The sequence below is a fragment of the Montipora capricornis genome, chromosome 3 (genome assembly GCF_036669925.1).
Source record: "Montipora capricornis isolate CH-2021 chromosome 3, ASM3666992v2, whole genome shotgun sequence".
Lineage (NCBI taxonomy): Eukaryota > Metazoa > Cnidaria > Anthozoa > Scleractinia > Acroporidae > Montipora > Montipora capricornis.
Genome location: NC_090885.1, coordinates 75,722,350 through 75,739,849, shown reverse-complemented (window position 1 = coordinate 75,739,849; position 17,500 = coordinate 75,722,350). Strand labels below are relative to the sequence as shown.

Here is a 17,500-nt window from a genome sequence, read left to right as displayed (position 1 = left end):
TATTGAAGACTTAACCTAATTGACACAAAATAATGAACCCACACAAGCTCCCCTTTCCGCCAATGGAAAAATAAAAAATATACAATACATCAGTACTGAACCATTACGTATATGCAATTGTATTAAAAGGTCTTTCAAATTTGTTCGTTGAAAATATATTCTTCAGCAACCCTAATATTCATTTTATCATTGAAGACTTGGAAAACTGCAAAAACAAAGCTATTGTTTTCAGAAATTCCAAATCAAAGCTAATATTTTCATAATATAAACATAAACCACTGCCCAAAGTAAGGCTTAACCTGCATGCGGTAGCAAATTTATATACGTACGTACTCTACTATAGCCTCCCCAAACCACAATGTAGCCGTCATAATGGACAGCAACATGGCCACTCCTTTCTTTTGGCTTCACCGTACCATTGACGGACGGGAAAACAAATGTCATTTCTCAATAATATTAAAATTCTCATTCAAAAATATTCTAAGAGAAACATTTGCACGAACTTTGTGAGTTCTTACATCAAGTACTTGGCTGATGCGATGCCCCCAATTTACCTTGGGAAAAGTTTTCATTCCCACGTGATTTAGCATGTTGCATTTCATTGGTTCGTTCAAATTTGGCTCGGAAATCCAAATCGAACGAGTTCACGGACCGAGTACGAGAATTTAGAGGAACAGACAACAGACAGTGTGTTCAATAGTGTTTGGTCTTTCTGAAGTATTTTATTTGAAAAACTGATTCCGGAAAAAGGCATAAATTATTTGAGATTGTGAGATCGAGATGGTCAAAGGCAAAGCACCCCAGGAAAAGAACATTCAAGTGGTTGTCCGGTGTCGGTAAGATTGGATCGGTGCTCGCTGTTCACAAAAAATGTGTGAAGTTTTGTTGTAGATTTTACTCGTCGATCGATCTATGACATTAGAAAGGAGTACGTCAGGGGAGGGTGCCCTGATTTGCGTTCAGCCATTTCAGATATTTTAGCATCTAAAATGAGTTGTTGATCAATGTAATCTTGGTGCAGGCTTCATTTCGAAAATGGCACCACAGTACATGTACGTACGTTTGTACCAACCTCTTCGAGAGAGTAATTGCCAAGTTTCATCCAGTAAAAACGTCATGTACAATCGTTTGTGTTCGTTTAATTAAAGATCGATGCAGAGAACGTCGCTATATACCTTTTCTTTTCGAAAGATCTAGAGTTTAAAAGTCCCAACTGCATACCCGGTTTCCGGTATTTTGCGATCGCGAACCTTTGGGTATTACTAGTTATAAATTATCATGATATCCAAATTACGGAGTTTTGATCTTTGAGTTGCTGAATTCAAATGCCTCTATGTAGTTTAAACTTTTCTTAAGATTGTATACAGCTTTCAGTTACTGGTAGTTATCTAGAGGGCAAAATAAAAATGCTCTGGCCTTTGATCAAATTTGCCTCTGATCACAGGGCGCTTTCCTTTTGTCAGAACTGGCCGGCCAGACCCATCACTTTCCAAAGAAAATGCAACCATTTGAAGGAACACTTGCATGATATTCTTCTGGAGGAGTATATATGATCCTTGAAGTGTGGTAATTTGAATGTGTTGTAGAGTTATTCCTTCCAAATTTTTGCCGGTCTGGCCTGTCAGTTCTGTTAAATGGAAAGCGCCCACAGTTTAAACTTGCAGTCCATTTAACGAAAGGGAATCTGACAAAAATAAGCATGTTTTCTAAAAAAAGACTGTCACCCATTATCCCAAAATGTTCCACATCAACATTTAATGGGGACATTGTTTTTCAGTGAGTTATTATAAAAGAAGACAAAAATAGTCCTGCCATGTAACTTGGATTGGCCAGTCACTTGCCTCAGTGATGATTGGGCCCTGATTTACCAGTTCACTCCACTAGTTTACTAACTCACTTTACTTCTCATAGTCTACCAATCTACTCATCGAGGCAGTTAAGTTCCCTCTAAGTTCAATGTCTTCCTCACTGAATGCTTTTGGTAACTTTTGCCTTTGTACATATACTGGTATGTGTAAAGTAACTGGCCGGCGGAATTGCTTTGCTTGCTTGCAAGCCAAAGCCTGTCTGTGATGCTGCAAGAATCAAGTCCATTTAAAACAGCTTCTTTCCATTCTCTAGAGGGCCTTGGTACTCCCATCAGCACCTAATTCTATTCTAGGGTGAAAAATCCTTTTTGTCCAAGTGGACAGCTGTATACAAGTGTACTGTATGTTCATGCAACTGATGTTCTGTTTATTACAGACCAAGGAATGGAAAAGAAATCAAAGAGTGCTCACCATCAGTGGTTAAATGTCACCCTGCTAAACGGGAAATTGTCGTTAAGCAAGACATTGGAAACACTTCATCTTTGTCTACTACCACCAAAACATTCACATTTGATCGGGTGTTCGCCCCTGAAGCTAAGCAGATGGACGTGTATCGCTCAGTTGTTGTGCCAATATTGGACGAAGTGTTGATGGGATATAACTGCACAATATTTGCGTAAGTCTAGTCATCCATTATCTTTTCTGGCTTTCAAATGGTTGCAGCATCTAGTTTTTGCTCTTTTTCCAGCTATGGGCAGACAGGCACAGGAAAAACATACACCATGGAAGGAGAGAGAAGTCAAGATGACTGCTCGTGGGAGGAGGTGGGTAACAAGATCGCAAAAAGCTGTTGGGGCCAATCTCATGCCCAGAGTTGTCTTTCCCCTTTCTAGCGTGCGCAGAAGAGAAAACGACTCTGGGTACGAGATTGCTGTTGGGGATCAAACTCCTGATCCAAGAATGTTAGTTTTGGTCAAACAATCTTTCTCCCATTTCTTCAAGTGAGGAAGACAGTGCAATTCAAACAGCTTACTGGTACTCTTTCTACTAAGCAAAGACCCATAAAAAATAACAAAACAAGCTGAAAATACTAAGCCTGATGCAAGTGAGGAAGCCCTGCAAGAGAAAGGTCTATAACATGACTAGTTTAGACTGCAAATGTGACAGCTTTTGTCTTCAATCATTCAAAGTTTGAGAGATGTTTATGCAAGTTTTCCTTGAATGGCGACAGGACTGGACACCAAAGACTTTTTATAAGAAACTTCAAGACCCTAATCTGATAAAGTATGCTTCAAATACTTTCGATTTATCACTCGCAAAAGTTTCAACTTTTTGCTTAACAGATGCCAAACTCAAACTTCAAAGAACATGTTTTCCTGTCATGTGTCCACGCTTAGATGCAGACAATGGTAAAAGGTCTTTTGTCTTGCCATTTGGATGAACATTACTTAATGTTACACTATCTATTTAGTCAATGTTTGCCTGTCTAAAATACCTAAAAGAGCTTTTGTTTCCTTGACGGGTATATCACACAACTAGGAAAGGCACTTATCCATTCAGTTGTTATTGGCATGTACATACATGTATGTGAAGTTTTCCTTTCCTTTTTAAATGCAGGATCCATCGGCTGGAATAATTCCACGCACCATGCATCAATTGTTGGAAAACCTTAACAATCTTTCGGTGGGTAATCAAGTGACTTAAAAACTCCAAAAATTGTAAGCACACGAAATGTTTTTAGAATGTCATTGAATGCTCACAAAAAGGCTACTTAAGCAGATGATCTTGCGTGTGGTTGAAATGAGGTTATTTAATTAATGCTGGCAAGTTATGGACTTTACTGTTATTGGTGACTGCACAATCAACATGTAATGATACTATCTGCAATAGTCCTTGGCGCCATCCTGGGCCATCTCTACCGGATGTCCACATTCAAGGTATCCAAATCCTGCTGAATTCTGTGAATAGAATAAAGAGGAAATAGTAATGATACAATAATTATTATAATACGTATAGGAAGTCATAATGATCGCAAGTGCATTTCGTGATACGTGTATATGGGCAGCTGCATGACTGATGTCAATTGAAAGTTCTCAAAATTGCACAAGCCATAGGTGAGGACAATTTGAGAACTTTCAAAACATCACGGGTGACCATAAATCATGAAATGCACAAGCAAGATCTTATGACCTACACATATTTATACATTTGTCATTGACCAAATAGAAATGCGATGTTTTGTTAAGTATAAATTACTGAAAACTCTTTTTCTTCAGGAGTGTGAGTACTCTGTCCGGGTTTCATTCCTGGAAATATACAATGAGGAGTTATTTGACCTACTGTCACCAAGCTTGGACAATCAAAAAATGCGTCTTTTTGAAGACTCTGCCCGAAAGGTAAGATATACAATGACCTAACCTTGAGGAAGAAGGAAAAGTTGGTTGCACCAAGGTGGTGTTTGTCTCTATTTTCACCAGAAAAAGGAAAATCACCAATTTTGAAAATGAATACTTTTTCTTCATCAGGCATTATTGCTGCAGCAGTGCTGGCTACGCCCTTAGTGGCTAATGTTATAATTATTAAGTACTATCAGTCTGTTCCACAGACACCCCTAGAGAAAGGAACATAGGGTTATTTCTTTGCTCTTCACTGAGTACTATTGGTACAATATGTTCTTTCAGGGTTCAGTTGTCATTCAAGGACTCGAGGAACTTGTTGTTCATGATAAAGATGACGTTTACAGTGTCCTTGAGCGAGGCAGAGCAAAGCGGCAAACTGCTGCCACACTGATGAATGCACATTCAAGGTACTAAGATGCTTATATTTATGCAAAGAAAATTACAAAAGCTCAGCAATCCAAAGGTCAAGGACTTTAATCCTGTAGCTTTTAAACTCCAAGTATTAACTAATTTACTCCTCAGGTGCCCAGCTTAGCCTGCGAACGCAGACGTATTTCCGGCGGTCGTTTCTCTCCTGCGTTCGCAGGCTAGGGCCCAGCTAGGATGCCTCCAATTGATGAGTAAAATCGTCTGGCGTTAGACAGAGTAAAACCTGTTAGTCTCACTCCCAGGGGTCAATAGGTTAATGGAGGGGACATAGTTTTTGACTGATTAATATTCTTTTTCTTTCAGGCTTTTAATCTTTGACCTGCATATATATTTACTGTACAATTCATGTAATGTACTGTCTCTGTTTTAGTCGATCACACTCTGTGTTTTCCGTGACCATTCACATCAAGGAAAATTCTGTCACTGGTGAAGAACTGTTGAAGATTGGCAAGTTGAACTTGGTAGGGTACATTATATAGTGTTGTAATGTTAAGCTGATGGCAAAAACCTGAAGAGAGATTCACAGTGACTTGAGCAAGCAAAGCAGTCACACTGATTCAGAAAGACATTTCAGTGGAAGAGGAAGAAATTAATTTAAATAAAGTATTTAATAATGATGATGATTTAAAACACTATTATCATGCCAATTTATTGGACGGTACTCAGTGTAGGTGCAGTAAAGGTAGTGAGAGAGGAGGCAGCACTCTCTTCAGCGGCAAGGAGGTCATCTTGGTAACCAAGTCACAGTCAACCTTCCGAAGGCAAACCAAGGCAGAAGTAGACTGCTAGATGCAATTTGCAAGAACAATGGAAGTATGCCAAAGCAAACGAAATGGCAAACAAGCTCTTTTGCAATGCCAGCAATATCATGTGCAGGCAATAGGAAACACCCAGTTGCCTAGCAATATGTAGTAAATGCTGAAAGGTAGACCTGCTGATTGGCAGGGTTGGTGGCATGGTCATTTGGCAATGCCATAGGCAAATGTAACAAGATGCAATACTTACCCACAGCTAGATAACAAGAATGAAAAAAAAAAAACAGTCACCATGCAGCTACACCGTATGCAAAAGCGAAAGCAATTTACTGTAAATCACAAACAAGTTCTGTTGCAATGCCAGCAATAGCAGACACCCAGTTGCCAGGCAATGAGTAGCAATGGCAAATGTTGAAAGGCAAACTTGCTGATCGGCAGGGTAGGTGGCATATGGTCATTATGCAGAGCCACAGGAAAATGCAACAAAATGCAATACTTTCCGACTGCTGGATAACACGAATGAAAACAAAACAAACAGCCATCAGATGAATAAGGTAAACTGGCAGACCTATGGGGAAGCAATTTTTCTATTTTGTTTGGCCAAGGCACAATGACATCACTTGATCAGAATGTCAGATCACAAGGATGGCTGTGCAAGTTGAAGTGCTGGAAACTGCAAATTGTGAAGGTAACAGAGAACCCCACCAAATTCCATAGCCACTACGACAGCAAGGAGGCTGCCCGAGCAAGAGCCCCCACAGGCACTGCAATGTACAGCCCATACAACTGTGCATGTAGGCATTGCCATTCCAATGCCCCATGGCTTAAAGAAATGATCAGGAACAGTTACAGCAACAATTTTGAAGCTGTGACTTTAAAAGGATCCCTGTATACCAGCAGCAGTGAAAACATCTTCAAGCCAACATGACAACAGAGAGAGGCCGGCCAGATGAAAGGGCATTCAAGGGGCCAGGAGACCAGCCTCGTAGAGGCAAACACTGCATGAGGGCACACAAAGTGGAGGACAACCCTTGCCCATGCAGAGGCAGCAGCCCTTCTAAAATGGGTGACTCCTGGAAGCCTCCATGTTAATTTGAAGGTGAGATGCGAGAATCCACAGCAATGCGGCTGACCAACTGGTAGATGAGGAGGATGATGATGGATGAAACTGCAGATCCAGAGGAGCTGAGAAAACGAAAGTAGGCAAGAGTGGAGGCACCCCAGAACATCACACTATCTCTGTTGCAAAAAAGGGCAGGGACTTGTATATAACTAGTATCCAGCAATATGTAATAGGAATGTGTGAGGAACCAGTTGATCTCTGAGTCTGATTTACCCCGTGCAGGACATGCAGCAGCAACAGGCAGCCAACTAATGGGTCGGGAAGGCCAAGATCAAAATGCATGGAATGAATTAAAAAACAAACCACGATGGAAGATAAACAAAGCTAGGAGGAGAGATGATTAGTGAAAGGGTCCACCCACCGGCAGGACATGGCAAACCTCCAGTAGGAACTGTCTAGTCCAAGAACAAAAACTGACAAAACAAAGCCAAGCAGATCTGCAAGTGCAGTGCACAGCAGAAGCCAACCCCCAGGGCAAGGCAGTCCCTCCCAGGCCTGGCAAGTTAAGCTTTGCCCCAGGGAGTTGGGATGACTATAGGCTGGCAGTCAACATTTGGGAGAAGGTGACGAAAGGCCAATTTAAATGAGACAGGGCATCAGGAATTCCGCTGCCTAAAACAACAGGGTGCTGAGCACTTAAAATGAAATTTAAGCCCAGCAGCATTAGCCACCACCAGAAGTGAGCGGACGAGATGCACAACATCTGAGGAAGTAGAGGTACGAGAGTTTAAAATATACACCCCATGCTCACTGCCACATCAGAAAAGCACAAACCAGGAGGCTTCCCAGCCATGGGATGAGACCATTACGGGAAAGAGTTCACTGCACCCAACAAAGGAGGACACACTGAGGCAAACCTACCATGTGGTGAACAATGGTCCAACCAAGCCAAACCATTTTGGCAGCATGACGCAGGCAACTGATAAGGGACTGCAGTTGTCCTTTGGTACACCTCCGATACAAAGACCAATTATGGAAAAGATTAAGGGAAGAATCCATTTTGTCAGTGGACAAATCGGTGGACAGAATCAAGTTTGATGTCCAAGGTGTACATACAAGTGGTAGGACCTACCCACTTTGCAGAGTGAAGAGGTAAGTCAAGAGCCGTAAAAACTAAAGAAGCAATGGACAAAAACCACCCACACTGGGGACAGCCGGCTGTAATGCAACCACCCAGGGAATGCAAAAGGCCAGCCCATGGCCAAGAATCTACTTGACCAGAGCTGAAGACACATGGGGCAGACCTCAGACTGAAAGGGAGGGCCAGGTCCACACAACACCTTGACCACTATTTCATTCCAAGAAGGCACCAGCCACTGGGATGAGCAGTGATGTTGCAACATGCAGACCCAATACAAAGCTTGGCCATCAGGGGCCCCCCACCAAATTTGCAGAACATCCCAACAATGCTGCTAACTTGTATATATTGAAGTGAGTAATCCTCAGGGCTGATTCCCCCCCACAAACACAAGCACCAGTAGGAGATGATATGTCCCGAACAAGACACTACCCACCAGATTGGTTCCCTTCAGAAATCAAGCAATGAGTTTTAAGACATTGGTAAGCAGATGCCTTGTTTAACCATCTGGGAAACTTTTTTGTATGGAACCAGCAAGAATCTGAGCTCTGCAGTAATGAACAGCTGCTGTAAGGACGGCAAGGGGGATGGGGACGATGACTGAAGGGAAAAAGTTGAAGCACAGTTTGGTGTGAACAAGCTTGAGGGGAAACTGTTGGCGAGGCAAACATATTAACAAGAGGAGAAACCAAAAGAGGCCTACTGGTGCCTATAGGAGCTGGTAATTGTGCATTGGAAGAGGCCACTGACAAACTTGTGCCCGGCAAAGAAAAACTGGACGTAGCCAAAGGTGTAGTGGCTAGCAAGGATAAAGTTGACGTGTCCTGAGTCAAACTGCATTTACGGTAGAAGCAGTCAATAATTCTAGCACCATACCCGCTGAGCCTCCAAAACAAGAACCTCTGGACTGACGGGACAAAGGTCCGAGTTTGAGTTTTCTGGATTGGTGCATGGCCATGTCAAAATAAGTGTTCAAACTGTTGTGAGTTGTGTGTTTCACAAACTCAGTATTCCTTCTGGAGGAAATAATTGTAAGAGCAAATGAAGATCCTGGTTTTCCAGAGACCAAAAAGAAGCAAGCAAGCAAAAAAGCACATGGCAATGCCCCTGCAAACCTTCATGGAGACCCCGCTTTTTAATAGTGGCTCTGGGATACGCACACAAAAGATCCAAGTACTCCTTTGCAAGAGTCGAGCTTACAAGTTTTTCTGCACGTTCTTCTTACTACTAGTTCAAGTGCTGACTACTAGATATACCTGTAGGAGGCTTGTGGGAGCTAGGCTGTTACTGTGATTTTCATAATTCTGTGGAATTTCTTCTTCAAGCGCCAATGGCCAAACTGCGTTTTGGCTTCCATCAAACTTCTGACGCCAAGCCAAGAGTTGACCCAAAGCCACGGATGTCAAGGTCCATTGATGCTTGACATAGCCATTCAATCAGTATCTTTGGTTCCCACAGTTTGAATACTCAGTTCAAATGTCAAAACAACTGGTCACTTGTGACATAGCTTGACTGTTACTACATAGAAACATGGAAAGTTGGGTTAGGACCCACCTTCTGTTAATTGTCTGCTAGACTTTTATATAGTCAGTTGTCTTCTCTGATTTAGTTTAGCTGTTATATGTGGCTCACCAGAACACTTGCTTGTTTGACTGTTATGTTATGAAATGTGTGATGCCAATTTGAGGCAAGTTTAATTGTCTTAAATTAAATTGTCAAGAAATGAGAAGAAGTGGAAAAATTTGACAACATTTCACTTAATTTCCAGGTGGATTTAGCAGGAAGTGAAAATGTTGGACGCTCAGGAGCTGTAGATAAAAGGCTAAGAGAAGCTGGTAAGAAGTCAAGTCCTTTCACAGCAAGAGATGTTTGTTGACATTGTGCAGAACAAAATCAATTATCACATCTCAAGAGTATAGTTGCTGTAGATGTGTATCATAGACAGCTTCTAGTCCCTTTCATTATGATGACTGCAATACACAGTCAAGAGTGAGTGTGATTCAAGCACTTTGGAGTGGTGACTCCTGCAATTGATTCTAGTCTTAACTACCCTATTCACAATGTCCAGTTGTCAGAACATACTTACAGTGAAGCTAGTGCTGTGATGACATTACGCTCAGCCTGATAAATGTGTTCTATGTGTTTTAGGTACAATTAATCAGAGTTTACTGACACTCGGAAGGGTAATCACATCACTGGTGGAAAGGGCACCACATATACCTTACAGGTAAAGAGAGAAAGTTTAACCATCAAAGTGTTTCTGATCAGAGAGAACTTATTGTTTCACAAGTGGTAATTTTATGCAAAGTGTGTTTAATTAATGTTGAATGTCAAGAACCATTAGAACTGACTGTGTTGTCAATATACATGTAACCCAGGTTGTAAGGAACTACATTATCTGAAAGTGCTGACTTATTCACCGTAATTGTTTACACTGTATATCAGGGATTTGACAGTATGGGTATTAACTACATGTAACATTTTATAACAATGTAATGATGCAATGGTTCAAAAAAAGGAGCTCGAAAGGGTCTGCGCAGAACAGGACATTTAAAAAATGTGAATAGACAGGGTAACTTGAATAATTTCCTAAAATGTCCACACTCATTGTCGATCTTTTTGACAGGGAAAGTAAACTGACAAGACTTCTCCAAGATTCTCTTGGTGGTAGAACAAAGACATCCATCATTGCCACTATTTCACCTGCTCTTTGCAATTTGGAGGTACGAATTTCTTAATGGAAGTTAATTTTACAGAGAGGAAAGACAGACATTCATGCAATGATTTTTTTTATTGTTGACTCATGAATGATGTCGCATCAGGCCATATTATTGTGAACTGCTCAATTTCTTACAGCCCCCTCCTCTATCTGCATACATGTAAGTTTTCATGAATTATCTGCATTCTCTGCCATAACCATTTACACTGTTCTGTTTAGTAATAAATGTTATCAAAGAACAATCCATGATAGTTTATTACAAAATTTTGCCTATTATATTTTGACTCATGCCTGCTGTTATGGTGTTCATCTAGGAAACATTAAGCACTCTTGATTATGCCCATCGTGCAAAGAATATCCTGAACAGGCCCGAAGTCAACCAGAAGCTTACCAAAAAAACTTTGATAAAGGTTTGTATCTTTGCTCATGTTCCAACCAGATCATGCTATAGAATAATAACAATTCTTGAAAGTCAGTTTTGCTTCTAGTAGATTGGATTTTGTCATGTTCAGTGATAGGAAACAGATGTGTTGGTTGATTTTTTTACTAATGCTAGGAGTTAATGCATTTCCACTTAACCAAATTTCAGTAGGTACTCTGTTCAATTGCTTCAACCCAAAACAGTTGCAATCTTTGATCCCAGTAGAACATTGCCATGCAGATACTGTAAATGTAGGTTAACAAACCCAAATTACCTTGATCTGCACCTTTTGCCTATAAAAGTCTTTAAATTAAATACTTGGAATAATAAAAATTAATTTTACTACCCCTAGGTACACTGTAAGTTATAAATTTACTATCGCTGATATTACACTCAAGTGAAGCTATGTTTGTAGTATTATCATGTATGATGTGTTGTTAAATGTAACAGTGCATCTTTACGGTAATTGCAGAGTTGTAGATCTCCTAGTTTCACCCTAATTCGAAGAAATCTTATTTCACTTTCAGGAATATACTGAGGAGATTGAGAAACTTAAGAGGGACCTCTTAGCAGCAAGAGGAAAGGATGGTTTTTACATTGCAGAGGAAAACTACCTGTATGCATCCTCTGTTTATTTCATTGATTATTTACACTTTTATTTCGCATCTCGCGTCCATTTTTTATTCAGTCTTGTTATCATTTTTAGAGCTATGCAACAGGAGATTAAAGCACAACAAGAGATTAATGCTGATCGAGAAGCTAAGATTTCAGCCCTTGAAGAAGAATTCAGAAAATTATCTGACCTTTTTACGGATACTCAACAAGAACTGGAGGTTAGATGTGTCGAGCTGGAGGAAAAAGAGAGCGAGCTTAACAAGACAAATCTCACCCTGCGCCAGACTAAACAAACTCTAAAAACAACTTGTGCAGAGAGAGACCAGAATCGTTACCTAATTGATGAGCACAGTCGAAACGAACATCACTTGCACTTACAAGCAACAGACCTTCTGCGTGTTGTTCAGGATAGTGTTGGTGACGTGGATGGTCTTCATTTAAAACTTGATCGTAAACGCGGTGTGGAGGCTCATAATATGAGTTCACGAGACTCATTTGGCAAAGATTGCAAACAGCTGATCCAAGGAGCCAAGCAGAACTTGAACCAGTTTCAAGGAGAAAATATTGTGTTTTTTGATGCACTAAAGAAAACGTTAGGTATGTAAAGGCTGTTTATGTTGAGACATCTGAAAATGAAGGACAATACAGTGTGAATGCAGGCCAAATCTCACAGTAAGTTGGCATTACTGCCATTTTCATAATTATGCGGAATGTTACCTTCAAACGCGAAGTGCCAAACTGTGTTTTAGCTTCCATCAATCAAATTCCGAACATAGCCCGGGAAAATCGACTCTGTCTCTGGAAAGAGAATTGGAGTTTTTGTTTCGTTCACAGCTCGAACACCATTAAGGATATGTTTTCGGAAATTCTTCAGTAAAAAGATTCGTACAGATTCCATCGTTTTCCATCGGCGTCGAGTTTGAATATACGAATGTACCGTGGGAATCAAAGGTGCTGATTGGGGGTTAAAAAGTTATCAATTGATTTCGTCATCTGTGGTTGGCGTCAGAAGTTTGATTGATGGAAGCCAAAACGCAGTTTGGCCATTGGCACTTGAGGATGAATTCGCAAAAATTATGAAAAACTGAGTAACTAAATGTAAACTTACGAACTATCAATTCCTTTTTGGTCAGGGAGCCTTGTGTCCAAGAAGTCAGAGGAATCTGTGATGCTTCAGAATCAGATGCAAACATTAAAGAATAGTGTTGTTACGCAGATGTCTGAAATCACTCTCAAGGATCAGGTGCAGTTTTGATTAATACTCAGTAACTATTAACTCACGATCCTCGTTTTATTTTTATTCCAACCGTGGTAAAAAAAAATTATTCTTTTTATAAAGGAGCAAGTTGATGGTTGCAGTAAATGGCATGTAGAGATATCCAGTACAGTTCAAAGTAACAAGGTATCAAATAGATGGAATTAATTGTATTTACAAGTTTACCAACTGGATGTAACACCAGCTTAAGTACTAAATACAATATGAGTGACTGTATTGTATCGGATATACTATGTCGAGCCGAAGGCGAGACATTTTATATCTGATACAATACGGGCGCGAATATTGTATTGTGCTTATGAAATGTCAGCATTTAAGTGTTAATGTACACTAGGTATTTTTGGTGATGCAAGACATTTTAACAGTTAAAATTGAAAGAAACATTTATGTAAATGAAGAGAAAGCTGTATCAGATATACAGATATTGATTGATAAAACATTTCTTTTGTTTTCCCATCGTTCATGAATTAATGAGTTTTATAACTTTATTTAACATCTGTTATACTACACTGTTCAAGGGGGTCTTCATAGCCGGGCTATTAACTGGGCTGTTCTAGACGGATGGGTAGCAATGCATAAACTTTACAAAACAACTGTTTTGATAATAGCAGAAATTTCGGTGAATACTCTATAATCTGTTGCCTAACTTTCAAGCAAGTCACTAAATATTTTCCTTTTGTTGGAAAATTAAAATTTATCTCTTAACTGTAACAAGAAGTATACTTTTGTCTTAATGTTTTCTTAGGACAAAATTTGCTCAGCACTAAGTTCACACCTGGACCAAGAATTTCTACCTAAAATGAAAGCGCTGGAAGACACGGTTCAATCCACGGTTGCTTTTCAACAGCAGTTGGCTTTGTTTTTCAATGAAAAGGTGAAAAGTCTTGTCTTTGAAACTGGGACAAGTGCGTTGTTTTACAGTATTTTGCACAGCTGTTTTTAAAATCGATTAATTGAATCTTGTGTGTGACGTCCATGTCCATAGAAGCTCTGTTATGCCCTCTTGTGCCTCTACATATGAAAGACTTGACAATATACATTAGTTTAAATTCAATATTCCAATGGTTCCTTTTCAGAAATGAAAACTAAAGGGCTGGGTCTAAGGGAAACTTTAGATCTTTTTGCAAGTTAACTGTAACCACTAAATGCGTGCACCCTTTGTATTTTGCAGTTGAATTATTTATCATCCATGGTGAAGACCTTTGTTGAGGGTCAAGACTCGATGCTGGAAAGTTTGGATGAAATGATCGAAAGGCATTCCCATGAGCAAGTGAGTATGATGTCTGCAGTGTAAACTTGGTTCCTCTTGTCTAAACTCGCCGGTGACCCTGTTTTGATACAAACCTTCGGGCTTTTGTTTTTGGGTTGCCAGTATGGCAATCCCAGTCGGAAAGTGGGTGGGATTTGTTTCTGGGTTGCCGTGTGGCAATCCCAATCGGAAAATGGGTAGATTTCTCCGTTTTATTTTCCGTGTCGGTAAAAGTCTTGCCTGTCACTCCCCTTGTAAGTGGTGTCTTTGTGCATAGAGCCCTCTGTGCGTATTTTCTTAGGATCGAGAGGGTAGTGGAAATGCGTAGATTCCTCTGGTGGACACAGGAGAATCATTAACTTAGCCTGCAATGGCGTCGAAAATCATGTAACGCGAATGGCGTTTTAGTGGATCCTTAAACAAAATATACCCTTATGGAGCTCAATAATGGAAAGTCAGTTGGATAACCTAGGCAGGCGGTGAAAAACCAACACCTGGAATCTCAAAAGCGACGAGTAATGGACTTCGACAACAATCTATCGCCCGTCGAGCCGAAATCAAAGTGAGCTGTATTTCTAAAATAAGTTTTACCAAGTGTGCTGTTATGTAGAACACTGAAACCAAATGGGAAATTCTCTGGTAACTTATGGGTTCAACAAAGACAGAGAACGAATCGAACACCTTACGTGGATCTGTGATCAACTCTGCACAGTCTTTAGGTAAAAAAAAAATAACTGGAAATGTGACAGCCAAGAATTATTTGAAAGAAAGCTTGTCGTGTATTTTGTGCTTCATTATTCAAGGAAAAGGTTCTTCATGTAAACGGTTTGATCCTGAAATTAAGTTTGTTGCAATATTGCGCATATTTGACACGACTGAGTTTCTTCTCTTCACGCACGTAATGAAATAGAAGGGGTTTTTGCCTCTAATAGCAAATATGTTGTTTGTTTCAAAAAATTGTTCGCTGGAAAAGGTGGCCTTTATGAATTCATCATGTTTTATGATATGCGAGCTTAACTGGATAGTTTTTATGGCAAAAGTAAAGCATTTTCTTGTCAAAATGAGGTTAGCGTTTTTCTGGTTTGTTAACTGAATTAAATCGTGAGTTTGTATTTGCCGTCTGCCGCGTAACCTTGATTTCCACTCTCAAAATTACCTCCAGAACCTACTTTTTTAAGTTCGCATTTGTAAGTGTTAATAGTATTTTCTGTCCGATGCTTCTGTTTTGTGAGGGATGTATTGTTTTGGTCTCCCATCCAGAAACTAACCCCGCCGGATAGTGATTAACTTTAGTGAACTTTGGTATTTATTAGCGGGAAGGTGCGTGTCGTAATGGGGGCACCGTCGCGCTGGAATACGGTGGAAAGAAAATACTTACCTGACCAGATACTTTATACCTCCACGATAGCCTGTGTACAGCCGCCCGCTCTCCGAAAAAAAATGGGAAAGGAGCGTGTATGGTTTACCGTTGGTAATTGTGTTCCGGAATAATTTTGCATATATTATTGGGTGATCTACGCTAGCCAAAATTTACGTGACTCATATTTCTTTGGAGCTAAATTTTCGAAATGGTGGTCAATAAGGTAGATTCCAAACGTGCATTGAAGAGCCTTGGCTTTATAGCATAGAAGCACTCATAAAAGGAAAGGATATTTGCAAGTCTTCCAACCGGGTACAGCTCTGATCTTCAGCGCAGCACCGATCGTTGCCGATGAGCTGTTATTTTTCCTCGATATCACGGTACACATCTCAAATCATCCAGGGCAACACGCTTTGTAGATTGTTCTTGAGAATGGCTAGGCTGGTCCGAGCAAGGCGTTGGGATTACATTGACTGGTAAGGGATAGCGGGAAACGTTTTCGAGTGGACAATCTTTTGAATCGTGCTATATTGACCTCGTGAGGATTCGTCAGGTGCGCTTTCGTTTCTTCAGCGCTGACACAAACAATTCCTACAAATGTACGAAGAATTTATTTCCACTTTTATATAATCCATAGATAACAATTCTGCACGTACTTTAAAAGAAAAACCTCTCTGACCATGAAAAAGATTTTTATTCGTACTTTTTACTTTGCACAAAGTACACACGAACTCATCGTAAAATCTCTCACGTTGGTTTTCGCGGTGTTGATGTGGAAAAATAGAAATAAAAGCTAATCAAAACTCGCTGTTTCAATGATGTAATGATCGAAGGGTGATAACCAGTCAAATCATTTTCCACACATTCCAGGAAAAAATCACATGGTATTGAACACGATTACCAACGGTAAATCACAGACGGTCCTTTTCAATATTTTTTCGGAGAGCGGGCGGCTGTACACAGGCTACTCCACGACCAAGTATCCCAAGGACTGGAAGGGTGGGGCATTCGCAAAGCAAGCCCTGCTGGATTCCTGGGCGCCCCCAAAATATAAGCACGCCAAGATGTTTTAGTCGTAATAGTTAATTGTTTTGAAACTAAGTTGCAGCTTTTAGAGGGCATTTTCCAAATTTCTTCACGCCCTTACTTACACTCATAATTATTTAATGAGATCCTTAGAATATCTGCAAGTAGTGGAAATCACTTCATAAAAATAACTGTCGTGTTGAAGAGCTACTTTTCACCTGGAGAAACAATATTTTTCTTTATTTTTTGGCCAATGACAGCAATACATAACGTAATGTTTGCATTTTTTTTACCAACTTATGTTTAAGTTATTAACATGTACAAAATTTTATTGACCGATTTGTACCTTTTCTTAACTGTAGGCCCAATCTTTGGGAAAAATTGTGACCAACGCAGACTCTGTTTTGAACAACCAGAAAGTTCTCATGAAGGTAAGGCACTAACTACACCAGCGAAGGAGAAGTATCGTTTACATGAAAATTTTCTCGAGCAGGTTTTCAATTCATGTGTAAGTGACAAAAGTAGACGGTTTTGCCATGGCGTTGCTTCATTTGGTCAAAGCAAACAGGACAAATTAAAAGGGTAGGGTATCATTTTGTCGCAGTCTGTTGTGACTTTAGTCCACCTCTGCCATTTTGGATCGCTCGTGGTTCTCGGATTGGAGATTGTCCCGAATAGTCTTTGCAATACAAATTGTTAAAAGGGTGGCTACACACTTCATCATTTGTTGTATGTTGGAGAAAATGTTTGATCGAAATCAAAACATTCTTTCAACAAAAAAATATTGAACAAACGTCATCAAACATGCATGCTACATGTGCTAACATTGTTGATACAACATGTGTTTTTAACAATGTTGAACGTGTAGCCGGGGCTTTACTACAGTAAACTTTGCTATCATCCTAACACCGTTGCCAACACAATATAACAGAGTACTCTCGTAAAATGTGAAAATCTGGTCACCTCCATTTACTACAGTAAGCTTGCCTTTACCATGGTAAAAAAGGCTAAGAGTGACCTCAACCAATAACAACTGAAAACACCTCCAGTCGTTTTCTGTTTTTGACGCGCATGTAGGAGCTACAACAGACTTTTTTCAAGGAGATGATGTCAGTGTTTCAAGACATGGTCGAAAAGCAGACAGAGAAGCTGTCCGATGATGCAGAAAAGGTAAATATTAAATAACCCGGTTCGTTTGAAGATTAATCATGACCCCCTAATGTTTTTTTAGGATCAGTAAAG

At 40.0% G+C, this 17,500-nt stretch overlaps 2 protein-coding genes across 4 annotated transcripts in view; one reads left to right on the top strand and one right to left on the bottom strand.

Moving 5' to 3' along the window:
* The window catches only part of LOC138044155 (kelch domain-containing protein 2-like), an 18,593-nt gene extending 18,068 nt beyond the window's left edge, over positions 1 to 525 (bottom strand). For 2 of the 3 annotated variants that reach the window (XM_068890833.1, XM_068890831.1), the window contains exon 1: positions 334 to 525. In XM_068890833.1, the coding sequence (XP_068746934.1) occupies positions 334 to 444 (111 nt within the window). In that variant the 5' untranslated portion in view covers positions 445 to 525. Of the gene's footprint in view, positions 1 to 329 lie in introns of all 3 variants that reach the window. The other variant, XM_068890832.1, reaches the window with a different exon arrangement.
* A 121-nt stretch (positions 526 to 646) lies between these two features.
* LOC138044153 (kinesin-like protein KIF11-A) overlaps positions 647 to 17,500 on the top strand; it is a 28,669-nt gene continuing 11,815 nt past the window's right edge. The window contains exons 1-19 of the mRNA XM_068890830.1: positions 647 to 836; positions 2,245 to 2,484; positions 2,557 to 2,632; positions 3,426 to 3,491; positions 4,085 to 4,204; positions 4,490 to 4,614; positions 5,007 to 5,097; positions 9,361 to 9,427; positions 9,741 to 9,819; positions 10,219 to 10,315; positions 10,626 to 10,721; positions 11,260 to 11,348; positions 11,439 to 11,944; positions 12,481 to 12,590; positions 12,687 to 12,749; positions 13,369 to 13,497; positions 13,795 to 13,893; positions 16,621 to 16,689; positions 17,336 to 17,428. Coding sequence (XP_068746931.1) covers positions 781 to 836; positions 2,245 to 2,484; positions 2,557 to 2,632; positions 3,426 to 3,491; positions 4,085 to 4,204; positions 4,490 to 4,614; positions 5,007 to 5,097; positions 9,361 to 9,427; positions 9,741 to 9,819; positions 10,219 to 10,315; positions 10,626 to 10,721; positions 11,260 to 11,348; positions 11,439 to 11,944; positions 12,481 to 12,590; positions 12,687 to 12,749; positions 13,369 to 13,497; positions 13,795 to 13,893; positions 16,621 to 16,689; positions 17,336 to 17,428 — 2,271 coding nt within the window. The 5' untranslated portion in view covers positions 647 to 780. The remainder of the gene's footprint in view (positions 837 to 2,244; positions 2,485 to 2,556; positions 2,633 to 3,425; positions 3,492 to 4,084; positions 4,205 to 4,489; positions 4,615 to 5,006; positions 5,098 to 9,360; positions 9,428 to 9,740; positions 9,820 to 10,218; positions 10,316 to 10,625; positions 10,722 to 11,259; positions 11,349 to 11,438; positions 11,945 to 12,480; positions 12,591 to 12,686; positions 12,750 to 13,368; positions 13,498 to 13,794; positions 13,894 to 16,620; positions 16,690 to 17,335; positions 17,429 to 17,500) is intronic.